We start from the raw sequence: 15,609 nt of genomic DNA on the forward strand, positions 1-15,609 counted from the left end.
TATCCATTTAATAAGAAAATCAAATTATACAAAATAGGGATTCATAGTTTCTTTTTTATTTTTCCTACTTGATAGTATTTTATTTTTTCCAATTACATGTACAGAGAGTATTTGTCATTCATTTTTATAAGATTTTCATAGTTTCCTTCTTTTTTATAATTGCTCTCCTGTGCATATGGAAATCCTCATTTTATTTGGTGTAGTAAATAAGCCTGGATGATTAGTTATCATACTAAATAGTGATTTGGATGCCTTAATCTTACTCAATACAAAATACACTATGATCTCACTTCTATCTTCATAATTTTATGAAAACTGTACTTTCTTTTAACAGTGGCTCCTGGTCTTCAAATCCAATGGCCTTTTTAACTATTCTTGTCCTTTTTGACATTTCTTCAGGAGACTGACCCTGTCAAAATTACAGCTTAAGCTCTCTCCACTTGGTTCCCAAGAGAACTTCCAATTGTTTTTTTTTTCCTACCTCTATAACTTTCCTTTGTATCCTTCAGTTTCTTCCCTCAGTGCTCTTCTATTCTCTTTCATTCCCCCAGGCATTTTCTGCCATTCAAGGGATTGCTTTGTCACTGAGAGACGTAAGACTCTCAAATCACTCTCTGTAAATTTCGACCTCTCTTTCCCTACAGATTACTTATTCTACCCTATTTCTTTCTCCACTTACCTGAATTAGCTTTAGTGCTGCTGCAGCCTTCAAAGGTATGAGTCACACTTAGGTGACCTTGAGGGCCTTGCCTGCTCTAAAATTCTAGTTCCCCATTCTTCCCCAGTATGTATTATTATCATTAATACTGCTATTGTTCAGATCTTTAATTTCACTGTGAAGAACACCCTTAGTGAGGAAATTTCCTCAGGAGCAACTCATTGTAACTTAGTCTTATAGAGTTAACAGGGGCTCTTGAAGGTTAAGTGAATTGCCTATGGACAAAAGCTAACATGAAGGGAAGTAAGAACAAGCATTTGTCATTTTCTATTTATCAAGGCAGCTAAGTGGAGTAGTGGACATAGTGCCTGGCCTGGAGTCAGAAACATATCTGCTTGAGTTCAAATCTGGCAACAGACACTCACTAGCTGTGTGACCCTGAGCAAGCCACTTAATCCTGTTTGCCTCAGTTTCCTCACCTGTAAAATGAGCTGAAGAAGGAAATGACAAACCACTCAAGTATCTTTGCCAAGAAAACCCCAAATGGGTTCACAAAGAGCTGAACCCAACTGAAACAACTCAACCACAGTTTGTTAGGAACAATGCGATGGGCAACAGAGATAGAAATGCCAAACCGAGATAATCCTTGTCTTCAAGGACCTTTCCTTTTAATAGGGAGCGACAACACAAACAAGAAATGGTGGCTGTAAAAGGGAGCATCCATCTGGGAAGTCACTAAGATGGAATCACTGGGAACTTGATTGTCATGCCCTTTCTAGCAGCAATCCAGTGTTTAATGCTTTATCAAACATTTTCTTTAGGTCAACCCTTTTAGATAAGTAGAAACTATTATTATATTTGTTTGACAGATGGGTAAATTGAGGCAAAAAGAGGTAAAGAGATACATTTTAACTATAATGCTTGAAAATAGAAAATATGAGATTTAAATCCAGGCACTCTGATTCTAAACCTAATGTTTCCTCCACAATATTGCCTTATTTTAGAGATTCCAATTTCATTCTCTCTTCATACTATACTCCATTTTTCTTCTACATTAATATAAAAACTCATTTAGTCTACTTTCTTCTAAGAAGCAGAGAAACTTGGTTTTTGCTTGTAAGTTCTTATTATAGTCTTAAAAATATGAACCAATCAAACTTTTTTATCCTTATTGGGGGAAATGAGACAAAAATCCTCTACTGAAACTAGTTTCCTATGTTCCCAAGGGCACCCAATCTTAACACAAAGTAGTTTCTTTTTTTTAGGCATAAATGGGGATGATTTTTTTTTAATATTTCAGTTTGTTAGAAAGACAATAACAGAAACTGTGTTTATTTTTTAGCCTGCAATTTTCCCCTAATGAAATAACCTCTAAACCATTCTTACATAGACTAGAAATCAAATTACATATTTATGTATATATATATTTAATTTACATGTGTCTATACATTACACACATATATACATACAGGCCATAGACATACACACTTTTAAAGTGCCCTATCTTCTTTTTTTTCTTTTTTAAAAAATGCCCTACCAGGGTGGCTAGGTGGAGCAGTGAGTAGAGTTGTGGCCCAGGAGTCAGGATCCAGCCTCAGACATTTTATACACACAAACAAAAAACCTAACAGTGTGACCTTGGGCAAGTTACTTAAACCCAATTGCCCTCCAAAAAGCAAAATAAAATGCCCTACCTTCTGAGGGAATGTATTATGTGTTCATGTTTTAGACATCTCTATATATTATGGGAACACAACAGATTTAATTCTTATCAGAGTACAAAAGTAAATGAATTGCAATCAGATGATATGTGTGTGTATGTGTGTGTGTCTGTGTCTACACACATGTATACTTAAATATGCATATATATGCCTATATACATGTGTGTATATATTCAGACTCATTTACGGTATTGGAATAACTTGGAAGACAGAGTTTAAAATAATTTTGATTGATATCACATGTAAAGTATAACTTTTACCTCAAAGGATGCTGTACATTGTCTCATAGTGTTTAGCACTCAGAATAATAGAATTGTACCACAGAATCTCTTTTTTCCTATTTCAAAAATCTTGTTACAATTCCTTAAGAATATTGCAATTATTAGTTTACATTATTATATTCGTATCAACCTTTCTTTTAAGCAACCCCCCAACTATTTATCTACATCGTGTTATATTTTTATTTTTAAAACTATTACCCAATTAAATTTTGAGCAGGTTTTAGTGCATGTGCCAGCTGGCTTTGAGTCTAACACCTCTGATATAAATGATCACATTATAATCAAAGTACTTGGAATTTTTAGAATGGTGTCACATTCGAAAATCCTCTGATTAGAAGTAACAAATTTATGCAAAAAATGGCTAATTTTGGTGAATGACTGAACTTTTCAACTTTTAAAATGACTACTTAATCATGCCTATTTTCTATTAGATTCCATAATCCACTAAGTTGAATGCATTCTTTCAGAAGTTTTCATTAAATGTGCTTAAATGCCAAAGGCAAATTGAGACTAAAGCCTGGACATTCACCGAAAATATCTTTCATACCAAGATAAATTTAAGGAAAAGAAAATATATATATATATATATATGCATATATATATATATATATTATTTGGTTTCCATAGCTGTGCTAGCTAGCATCTTGTTTGAATATTTAGGATGGAATTTAAATTTGTTACATAAAAATTCACTGTGAAACAACAAATAAATGGAACATATTTCAAGAATGCAAACACTGTGGTGTAAATTCCAAGGCCAATGACTCTTCTGGGAAAATGGCATCTTAATAACTGCTAAGATACCTTTGCCTTATTTTTCAAGTAGTTATAATCATTCAGAATACTCGGTGAAGAATGGGCATCTTCAAAAGTGAAAATTATTAATTCTGACTTGCATATAACCATCACTATATTTCATTCCTAAAGAGAAATGATTGGAGATCATGTGGGTCAGAACAGGGAAAAAGAATGAAAAATAAAGTTTTAAGAAGGGGAGATACTATATAAGAAAGGGAAAAATAGTAATGTTAGATCTAGGAAGAACTGGTCCTATTTTTTAAAAAAAAAAGGACTTCAACAGAACAGAGGGAATGTTAATATAACCTATAGGGGCAGATGGTGCAGTGGGTAGAGCACTGGGCTTGGAATCAGGAAGATTCATCTTCCTAAGTTCAACTCCAGCCTCTGACTTTTGTGACCATGGGCAAGTAACTTAACCCTGGTTGCCCCAGTTTCCTCATCTGCAAAATGAGGAGGAGAGGGAAATGGCAAATCACTCAAGTATCTTTGCACAAAAAAACCCAAAAAACCAAAAAACAAACCTAATGGGTTCATGAAGAGCTGGACTCAATTGAATGGACTCAATAACTACAACATAAGTATAGCAAGGGACTTTGTATTCATCACAGAATATCTACATAGATACACTGGTTAAGTAGTGTCCACGATATCCAAAAGTTTCCATGCAGATCAGAAAGTATTATCTGGGTGATTGGCCCCTTAATGGGGGAAAAATAAAAGAAAAAGGACATGAAGTAGATACTTAAGGAATCTAAATTATTCAATTTATGGAAATCTGAACTGATTATTCTCAATGTTAATGATGGTTTTCCAAAGCATTAAATGGTATTGCAATGAGAGTTGAATACTCTTATTCACTGTGAACTCAATAAGAAAAAATCAGCAATGAGAAGCACACTACCAAACCAAGGGTGACACACTGTATTTTGCATCATTTTATGCTATTAAATTCTACCATTATATAAAGCCCATAAACCACCAAAAAGAGAACTTCCCTGCAGATCATAGCATATGGAAGCATTTTGAATATGAAATACTATAAAACTGTCATTTTCACTTCATATACCTGTTTCTATTGCTATTCTCCCTTTCTCACAGCCTCCGAGGAAGAAGTCTCCCAGTTTTCCAAAGTGAACCTTCTGTTTTGTTTTGGTTTTTTGATCCCATCCCTTACTTTTTCCTGAGGAATCTTGCCCCTATGCATAGCTCCTCCCTCTCTAGAATAGTCAGTCTTTCTGTATTTCAACTGGCTCCTTCTAATTTTCATTAAAATATAGTTATATTAAAAGTAATAACAATCATTATTTTCTAATCCTTTGTTTTACAAAGTACTTTGTGTACTTTATCTTATTTTTAACAACAACATGATATAAATATTATCCTGATTTTATAGATGAGGAAACTGAGGGTTGGTAAGATTAAGTGACTTTTATGATTTTCATCCAAATATTAAGGAGTTGGAGGTGGGATTTGAACACAGGTATCTTCTGATTCAAGTCTATTCCTTTTTACAGTATACCATACCATTCTCTATGTTTAAAGAATAGGTTTTACTGACCCTTTAACTACTGTCTCATTTGCAGATAATATCTTTCACTGAAAAAATTTTCAGAAGTCTGTTACACAGACTACCAGTTGTCTCGCTTATTCCTTTAATATTTTTCAATCTGCATTCTATATTTAGCATTCTATAGAAGTTTTATTTTCAAAGGTCAACCATAAGTGACTGCTAGTCAAACTTCTTCTTCTTCTTCTTCTTCTTCTTCTTCTTCTTCTTCTTCTTCTTCTTCTTCTTCTTCTTCTTCTTCTTCTACTACTACTACTACTATTACTACTACTAATACTATTACTACCACCACCACCACCACCACCACCACCACCACCACTACTTATTACCATCTACTACTTATTGTTTGGTAGTTTTTAGTCATGCCAAATCTTTGTGACCCCATTTGGGGCTTTCTGGGCAGAGATAATGGAGTGGTTTAATATTTCTTTCTCCAGCTCCTTTTACAGATTAGGAAACTAAGGCAAACAGGGTTAAGTAACTTGCCCAGGATCACACAGTATGTGTCTGAGGCCAGATTTGAACTGGGGATGAGTCTTCTTAACTTCTGACTTGACACTCTATCTACTATATCACCTAGATGCCCATACTCTTCCTCCTCCTCCTCCTCCTACTATATTATCATCATCTTCCCAGATCTCCCAGGCTGTAAGTGAAGAGGCCTGAAAGGGCCTTATCCTAATATTCCAATAGTATTTGGCAAAGAAACTTTAACTTGTTCCTTTTTTCTGACCTTGGCACTTTTGCCTGTCCCTTCCTAATGCCTCAGCCAAGGCAGCTTGGTGGTTCTCTAAATCATTTCTGTGCTGGATTAGTGAGGGTATATGATCAGAATTATCACTACAGTAGCTCAGAACTTCCAAATCCAAGCCATCCACCAGCTCTCCAGTGGCACAGACTATAAGCATGTGCCATCATACCTGGCTCTTCCTTAATGTCTTTGCAGTATTTGGCACTGTCGACTAGTAATCTTGAAAACTTTTTCTTCTTGGCTTCTATGAATACCATACTCTCAATAATTTTATGCTTATTCCTTCCTTGTGTCCTTTGCTTCCCCCTTTTTCCTCAACCATTAACTGCACATTTCCTGCATGGTTCAGCCCTCATTTCAGCACCTAATCTTCCTCCCCTACATTCACTCTCTTGGAGTTTCTTTCTTGCTTTTAACTCTCAAATAAATTCTAATGACTCCTATATCTGGATGTCCTGTCTTGATCACTCACTCCAACCTGAGTTTCTGTTATTACCTCATATTATTTTCTAATAGATGTCTACTGTTACTTCTGTCTTATGTCTCTATGGTTCTTTGTCTAAATCTCAATATCTATGGCTAAGGTTTCTTCTCTATACTTCTGTATTTCTGTAAATACCCTCAGTCTCTCAATCACAAAACTCTTGAGTCATCTTCTTTTGTCATTTTCCCTTCCCTTTCATATTTGATTATTCACCAAGCCCCATCAATTTGTATCTCAAAATGTCTTTCTAAAGCCTTACTTCCATATTCACTGCCACTACATGTGATCTACTCCTCATTATGTCATGTTGGCCTCTTTTATCAACTCTAAACTATTCTTTCTGTTTCTGGTCTCTTCAATCCATCATCCACACTCATGCCTTATTATTCTTTCTAAAAGACCAATTTTATCATGGTATTCCCATGACCAAGGATGATGGTTCTTTACTAGTTGTTTTATTAAAGCAAATGTACTCAATCTAAATCGAAGGTTCTCATAATTGTGTTTTAGCTTCCCATCCTCATTTTTCACTCTTAACAAAAATGAACACTTCCATTTATGATCCTTTATGTCTCCATTAAGCAACATGCTCTTTTCTATTGATGTCTTTGGCTCATGCTGTTTTCCCACTTGGAATGTTTCCTCTACCAATATTGATCTTACTCCTATTTCAAAATCTGATTCATGCTCTATTTCTGTGCCCTTTTAGCTTTATTATATAAAATTATTATATAACATTATATTTTATAAAGGTACCATACCATAAAACACTTTATTATACCACTTCATATCATCCTAAAATGTGCATAGTACTAGTTGACTCATTGATTGTTTCATATGGGCAGGTCATATTTTCTTGATGAGAATCTAAGATTTTTGTCATTTAAAATAATTTTAACACTATCAATTTTAGTAACATTCATATAAGATTCTTCATTGATTTAATGATGTGGGATATTGAACAGTAAAGATGTTTTGAACTTTTAAAAATTAATTTAGTAAAATATAATCAATTTGTGAAAAAAACTTGATGAAATTGGTTATTTCATGTTGAAAGCAATCTTGTTTAGTGAAATCTATTTTTAAATGTTTTGTGTGTGGTATTGTGAAGATGATAACTGCTTTAGCTTTTGGAAATACTAAGTATAAATACTTATTTATAGTATTTTCAGATAAGTTCTTCATTCTTGTCTAGAAGAATGATATCAAAGCTTTCTTGAGTGATCTTATTGATTTTACGATATAAGAAATGATGGGAACCATCAATTTTGGAGGGGTTCTAGAAATAAAAGCATATAATGCATTACTGGTTGGGTGGGGAATCATAAGGAAAGAAGTTTGAAATTATTCAAATAAATTAACTAAAATGTCTAGAATTTTTGACCTAATGCCTCCATCACTAGGTTTAAATCCCAAAGAGACCATTGAAAGAAGAAGGTCTATCCAGACCCCAAAGAATTTATTGCAGCATTTTCTCTAACAGGAAACAAAGTGGATGACTACTAATTGAGGAATAGTTGAATAAACTATAATACATGAATGTAATTGAATATTCCTGTGTTGTAAGGAATAGGAAATATGACAAATACATAAAAGTATAAAAAGACCTGCATGAGTTGATATAGCATTAAGCAGAGAGACAAGAAAGCAATATATAAAATGAATACAATCATGTAAATGGAAAGCAAAAACACATGCAAAAAATCAAAAGTGAATATTGCAAAATTATAAAGAACAAGCACGGCTCAAAAGAAGAGATATAAAAAAGACCACCATCCCACCCCTTTGGTGAGGTGAGAAATCCATATTATCAGATTTTTTTCATTTATACTGGTTTTTTTCCTCTTTCCATTTGTTTTGGCTTTAAAATTGTTGTTATATAGGATGGGTCCCTTAGAGGAGAAAGATGTAAAAAAGACATAAAAAACAAATTTAAAAATAAAATTTACCTATATGGATATAACATATATTCCTTGGAAAGTAGCAGGTTGTAAAAATGCACAACTCTCAAACAAACAAAAAAAGTCACATTGTAAAATTTGATTCAGGAGACTATGGAAAACCAGTAAGTTTCAATAAATAATTATTGCAATAAATGCCTCTTCCTCAGTTCTCTTCATGTAACTCATCCTTTGCCAGGCATCTATCCTTTCTTAGATTGAGAGAAAGCATTACCCTCTCTTTCTAAAGTTGTGGACTCACACCTTCCTCCCAAGAAGGGAGGTAATTATTTTCTCTAGAGAAACACCTTCTAGTTCTTTCTGGGTCACAATAAACAAAGATCCTCTTTATATCAACAATATATCAGTGAGAATCTAAAAGCAAGATTTGCTTTGAGTGATTCCCTGTGTTCCTTTTTGGTTATGCCTCAGATTTTCCACAATTAAATCAGAGAATGGGCATGTTCTAGAAACTTGATGAAGAAATGAAATAATAATAGAAAAGATCAAATGACATACATTTCTGTGATGGTTTCTGGTAGATTGGTAGGTATCTCAGTAAGACCTTTTCCACGACAATCCACAATATTGTTACTACAGGTACATGCAGCTGGACAATGTAACACACTGCAAGAGGGAGCCATAAATGACTGGTGACCTGAAAAAGAAGTTGGCAGTAATTGTTTTACTGTCTAGTACTGTAAAGTTATTGGAGACATAGGTTTAACTCAAATAATGATAGCAGCTAGGAAAATAAAACTCTTTACATCCTAAATACTTTACCACATTACACAGTCTTATTGAAAGTGCTGGGAGAGTGTCTCATTTAAACTTTCTATTCCCTACCGAGCCCCGGACTTAGCACAGTGCTTGGTGCACAGTATTTGCTTTGAAATGTTTATCTTATTGTATTACTTTGCACTGGAATTATGTACAAATTATGATTTATAATTATTTGTATCAATAAGTAATATTTTAAAGATTAGATGAATTCCAATAAATAATAAATTCAAATTTACAACTAAAGTTCCAGGTAAAACAGCAATAGATTTCAAAAGCAACAGTGATATTTACAGAAATTAAAGTTTTAGGCCCAATCCTAAATATATTTTCTTTCAAGTAGGAAGAGTTTCTGTGGTTAATTCTTGTTGTCTTACCTTAAAAAATTGATAAGAATAAAAAATGATATAGTAGTGGACATGATAGTGTGTGTGCATGTGTGTGTGTGTGTGTGTGTGTAACAGAATATCAATATAAGTAGAAAAATCTTACTTTAGTGTGAATATAGAAGTTGTACTACAATATTACATCATACGATTCCTCAGAATAATAGCATAAACACTGTAGCTACAAATTTCATCACTCAAAATTTTGAAAACACAAAATGGATTTTAATCCATTGTCATAAGCAATCTCATTTCAATTCTGTTCCTGTGCTGGAAGAGAAAACAATAGTATCTATGGTTATAAAACACTATTATTTTCTCCTCTTCTCATACTATATATATGGTAACATCTTATTTATTAGATGTGATATAATTTACATTAGCAATAGAATCACAAGTAATTCTTTTATACCCATTTTTTCTCATTGTGTAATACAAGTTCCCCTGAATAGAGGTAAAAAATAGATGTGATTTTTGAAGCACATCAGAAACCATCATCATGGCTACCTAAAATGAAAATGACCACTGCATTGGTGAAGCACTGGGTAGTAACTGGGAGACATTTACTATTTCCAATCATTTTAAACAATCTCATCTCATTCATAAACAATCATTTAAACAATCTCAAACAAAAGGAAAAAAAACATTTGCACACAAAATTTATACACAAATATGTATTCTAAGTGTTTTTTTAAAGAGATAGAGAACTTGCCTTCTTCCTCATCTAGAAATAAAAGGAAGGAAAAAAAGTAGAAAGAGAAAAAGTGGTTAGTAATGAATGGTTAGTCATTTCGTTATTTAATTACAATAAACATTCAGGTGAATTAAAACATACCAAAGGCATTGTTGGAGAATTTTCTTTGAGGTTATGCAAAGTATTTGAAAATGCATGCACTCTAAGAAAAAAAATAAGTGACATCATGGCATAGTGAAAGGGCAGTGCACTGAGGCAGGAAGACCTGTGTTCAAACCTGCCTCCGACATTAGCTGGGTAATCCTGACTAGAGATGTTAACCTCTTTGAATGCCAGTTCTCTCAACTGAGTTTACTAAGGTCCCTTTCAACTTGGAATCTATGAAAAGAGAAAACTGAACCAGATAATACTTTCCTCCTACAAAATAAGTCCTTTGATATATCAAGTAGCATTTGGGATACAATTTTTTAAAGTATTTAAAAATATTTTAGATATCTCTTAGACTGATAGAAGAGATATAAACATATGTATTCCTTCTTTCATATATATATTTGTATATATATTAAATATTTTTGAACCTAGATAATACATATAGGTTAAAAACTTGTGTTATTGTCTAATCATTCATTTTAAGTGAGACATTCCATCCTGACTGAGGCTGTTTGTGTTCAAGGGGAATGAAAAATAGTTTTGCTCTTTAAAACTGTGTTTGAGATTCTATACACCTTGTGTTTTATGGTAGGGCTCTAGGATTAGCCAATGATTTTCATTATATCATACCTGTTATCTAAGCACCAGGTCTTACTTACACTAAAAAATGGCTTACTCTCAGTTGCTGAAATGTAAACACAACCCGAATCCATGAATTGTATCATTCACTTCCCCCCATTCTGGACACTAGTTAGATTCAATTTTTAAACATGCGAATTATTTGCATGCTTATACTGACAAAACATCATAAAAGTTTTTAGAGTTCATTAATATCATCCATGACAAATTATCTAAAAATCAGAGGATTAGTGCATAAATGCAAATTAGTTATATCCATTACATTTTCTTTAAAAAGATTCATTAGAGACAGAATTTGTTTGTAAAACCACATACAAGTAGCAAAACATTTTTTTCTCCCTTACCACTGCAGACAAATTCACGTTTCTGAACTTCAGCTACATTATGGCCCTTTAGGTGGGATGGACCCATACACTGAGTGTAGAGGCCAACCCGAGGTCTTTGACGGAGCCAGTCAGAAAGCCAAGCCAGGTGGCAATCACAGTAGAGGTTGTTGGAATGAAGTCGACTAAATGAAAGGAAACAAGGCAATATGTTTAAAATATAAAGAAAACAAAAGATTACTGTTTCAACGACATTGAAGATTTATTAGTAATAAGCTATTAATGAAAATCAATTTTTCAAAATTTCAATCCGGGCCCTTGCTTGGTTGGCGTTATTTATTAACATGTCAGTGTACAAAAACAAGCAAGACAAAAATCTAATTAGTTTAATTTAAAAAAGAAGTTTACTAACATAATATTAATTTTCTATGGTTTCTTCTCTTTTCCTTCACTTTGAGCTAAACAAATATACAAGAACTTGAAAATAGCTCAGGAATTCTATAGCTTGGGCCTTTTAAAAGAGGTGAGGAGACAGAAGTCTAAAATAAATTGCTCTACAATGGTAACATACTGACAGTGAGGGGAAAAAAAGGTTAATAAAAGATTTGGCTTCCAATTAGAAATATTAGTAAGTCTTGCCATTATTAGTCTCTATAGAAACTGCTTACAAAATCCTTTTAGCAGGTCACATGCATTTTCTGCTGAACAAGACAGAATAATAATTCGATATGAAACACTTCTTTCAGGTCCCTTTTCTGATTTCCTTCCTTTTTGTTTAATCATAGAAAAGGGGATTAGCTACTCTTGGCTCTTGGGAACCCATACTCAAAGTAGTGCCTAAAATTCAAAGACACAAATGGCAGCCAGTGAAGGAATTAAGTAAGTTACTTCTCGGTTGGCAAAGAGCTACACAAGATCATGGCTCCTTTCCAAGTGGCAAAAAGCACTCCACCATTAATAAAATATAAGACAAATGTATTCATTAAATTAGGTAAATTACTTCAAACTGGCTTTTATGTTTTCTCAAACTAAAGAAAACGACATTCCAAGCTATAAATCAAGGCCTTGTTTCCAGAATCGTCCATGACAGAGCAATGTCATATTAGAACTTTTTTTGCTGATGTGTTCAATCCTAACTGAATAATAGTAATGCATTTTAAAACATGGAACTCAGTCCAGAAAGTTAATTCAACCATAAAATGACATTTTAAAATGACATTAATTCTATGGAATGATAAACCAACCAAAGCAGAGAAATTTAAATTTAGGGAAGATTGCTTCCAATCTCACTGGAACTTAGGAATAATAGCACATAAACTACAACACAGAGAAGGTACTCCATGGTACCAAATTAGTGACACTGCAATAACTTTCCCTTTGAGTTCTCAGTGACACATTTTTGAAACCCCAAAGTTCATTCTTCATGTTGGGAAATCTCTTCCTGAATCATTCTTGCAGCAAACCAAGCAGATTGCAGTGATTCAAATACACACAAATGAATTTTCAATGAGTACAAAATATTAAAAAAAGTTAGTAAGCTAATAGGCTCCAAAGGTTCTCTAGATACACAATAAAAATCTCAAAGAATCTTTAGAATAGATCTTTGAAAGCCATGATTACTATGTTTATTCACCATCAAATCAGTTGCCCCACTTAGAATCCCTGAATGACAGAATGCAAAGAGATCTTAGAAGCAATAATAGTTGACATTTTAATGTATATGTATGTATGCACACATATATGTCTATGTATAAATGAATATATGTGTGTGCATACATATATACACATACATACATATGGTGCTTTATGGTTTACAAAGCACTTTACAGTGATCGTACTTGAGCCTTAGAGCAACCTTTCAAGAAAGGTACTATGGGTAATGGTTGCCCCATTTTTTCAGATAAGGCAGCAGGTAAGAGATTAAATGGGTAAATGATTTGTCCCCGGTTACAACACTAGGTAATATTTGAACTCCAGTCTCTCCTAACCACAAATCCATGACTCTTTTGACTATACTTTGCTTCCATTCAATTCTATGACTCATTTAATCAAATCTTTTTATTTTATAGATGAGGATGATGAGGTTTAAAGATGTCAAATGGCTAGCAAGTGTCTGAGCTTGCTTTTAAATCTAGGTTTTTTGCCTGCAACTGCAGTGTTCTTTTTATTAAAATGTATTATACTGAATAAGTGAAACAATATATTAATTCTATAAAAATATAATGTGTCATTTAGATGAATTGGTCAGTTAGTACTAGATCTGGTAGCTTCTCATAGAATAGCCCAGGCTAACCATATTAGCTTATTTTCAAAGTTCTGTATACAAAAATGAAGGATTATGCCTCTGGGAGATTATAATAACATTCATTATTAGAAAAAATTGTTTATGAATTTAAAAATATCTCATTCAAGACACCAAAATTGACACTAATAAATCAAAGATACCTAAGTCAATATGTGATACATCTGTGCAAAGCTTTTAAGCATTTGCTCCTCTCTCACTCTCTAAATGTATTCTGATATGAAATAAAATATCCCTTTGGAAGATAGACAATTACATTTGACAAAAAAAAGAAACAAAAGCTTCTGGCAATGCCTTCCTGCAACTTTTTTTTAATTACTGATTTTTTTTTTTTTTTACGTCAAGATAATTTGAGTCACTCAAGACAATACATTTAAGTACCGGAAAAGATCTTAGAATTTATCCTAGTCCAACTCCTTCCATTTACAGATGAGGTATCTGAAGCCTGGGAAATTCAAAGGCATGCAGAAGTCATACTATAAGGAGCGGGGTCAGAGTTCAAGCCAGGATCTTCTGATTCCGCATGTGATGCTTCTTCCACCGTAGCAAATAGTATTCATTAGCATCAAATAGTCAGTGCCGAGTTCTAGGGAACCCTTTTCATTGAAATGTAACAAAGACCCATGATGTCTTTGGAAAGTATCTTTCAATTAGCCTGGAAGGCATGTTAATGTCTATGCTATAATTTAACTTCTAAAAAAAAGTTTAAACATATATTTACTCAATATATTAAATATGTATGCATATGTGCCAATACATCCTTACTTATAACAGCACTGGGGGGTATGTTCTTGATATTATGTCACAAAGAATCTTGGAGGGTTAGTTAGGTTTGATTAGGTCTACTTGCAGGATGGTAATAAAATCATAAAGATTTCTCATTCATCATTTATGATGGCCACTCAAAAAGACTTCCATTTCTTAATGAAATGTAATCTATATAAGAGTGTAAAGTAAACCATCTCATCATCCTCAAAACCAATATTTTAAGACAAAACTTTAAAATTGAGAGACGTGATTTAGCCCTTACTTTATTACCTTCTCTTCCATTAAACACACACACACACACATACCCACCCTTTATATTAGTACATTAACATTAAAATTAGACTCTTTAATAGATCAAACTGGCATATGATTTTATAGTGACTACTTACAAAGTCCTAAGTTTTGGCATATGGTTGAAACTTGCCACTGATAATCTAGTAATGTTGTTATTGTTGAGAGTGCTGGAAAACATGAAGAAATAAATCAGATAATTTCAGAAATATAGATATACATATTAATATGTTTCTATTTCTAGAAAAAAACAAACCTAAAGAACAACATGTTTAATGGCCAATCTTCCTGAAGAGACATAGGCTATCTTATGTTATAGAAGGCTGATCATTTTTGAAAATACATTACCAATTTATATTTTGAACTATGACATACTTATTTTGTTTAAACCTAAACACAGATGAATAATGGTGTGTATGAATCCATAAGTTATCTGGATGTGTGGTTATGTATACTTTACTCTATTGAGTTTCATCATGGGTGGCAAAGATAATGAAGATGATGGTAAATGCTGCAGGAACTGTGGAAGGACAGGAATACTAGTATATTGTGGGTGGAAATATGCATTTGTTGATACTTTCTGGAAAGCAATTTGGAATTATATCTGAAAGGTCAATAAAATGTATAAAACCTTTAACTCAGCAATATCACTGCAAGGTTTATATCCTAAACATATCAAAGAGAGGAAAAGGTTATATATAAATATAAATAAAGGAATATATATGTATATGTACATGACAAGCTTATATGTACATGTATATAAGAAGATATATGAACATGTATCTTTTATATTAATTAGCTTATGTATCCACATGTATGTATATATTAATGCACACAAATATTGTGTATACACATACATAACATAGACATATGTGGTGTATTTTGCGCAGTTGCAAAAAAAATGGAAAGGACAGTTAATATCAATGGATAGATTAGGGAATGGTTGAATGAATTGTGGTACATGAATGCAATGAAATACATATATTTTTTTTTACCATAAGAAATTACAAATAGGAAGACTTCAGAGAAACTTGGCAAGACTTACATGAAATGCGACAGAGACGAGAAAGCAG

General features: G+C 33.0%; 1 protein-coding gene across 2 annotated transcripts in view; it reads right to left on the reverse strand.

Annotated features, from left to right (window-relative positions):
• The window catches only part of SLIT2 (slit guidance ligand 2), a 399,420-nt gene that overhangs the window by 139,858 nt on the left and 243,953 nt on the right, over positions 1 to 15,609 (reverse strand). For both annotated transcript variants that reach the window (XM_069069137.1, XM_069069129.1), the window contains exons 7-9: positions 14,635 to 14,706; positions 11,197 to 11,360; positions 8,723 to 8,861 (exon numbers count right to left, since the gene is read on the reverse strand). In XM_069069137.1, the coding sequence (XP_068925238.1) occupies positions 8,723 to 8,861; positions 11,197 to 11,360; positions 14,635 to 14,706 (375 nt within the window). The remainder of the gene's footprint in view (positions 1 to 8,722; positions 8,862 to 11,196; positions 11,361 to 14,634; positions 14,707 to 15,609) is intronic.

This window comes from Petaurus breviceps, unplaced genomic scaffold, assembly GCF_028583685.1.
Source record: "Petaurus breviceps papuanus isolate PSGF00001 unplaced genomic scaffold, PetGlider_PUasm1.0 140, whole genome shotgun sequence".
Taxonomy (NCBI): domain Eukaryota; kingdom Metazoa; phylum Chordata; class Mammalia; order Diprotodontia; family Petauridae; genus Petaurus; species Petaurus breviceps.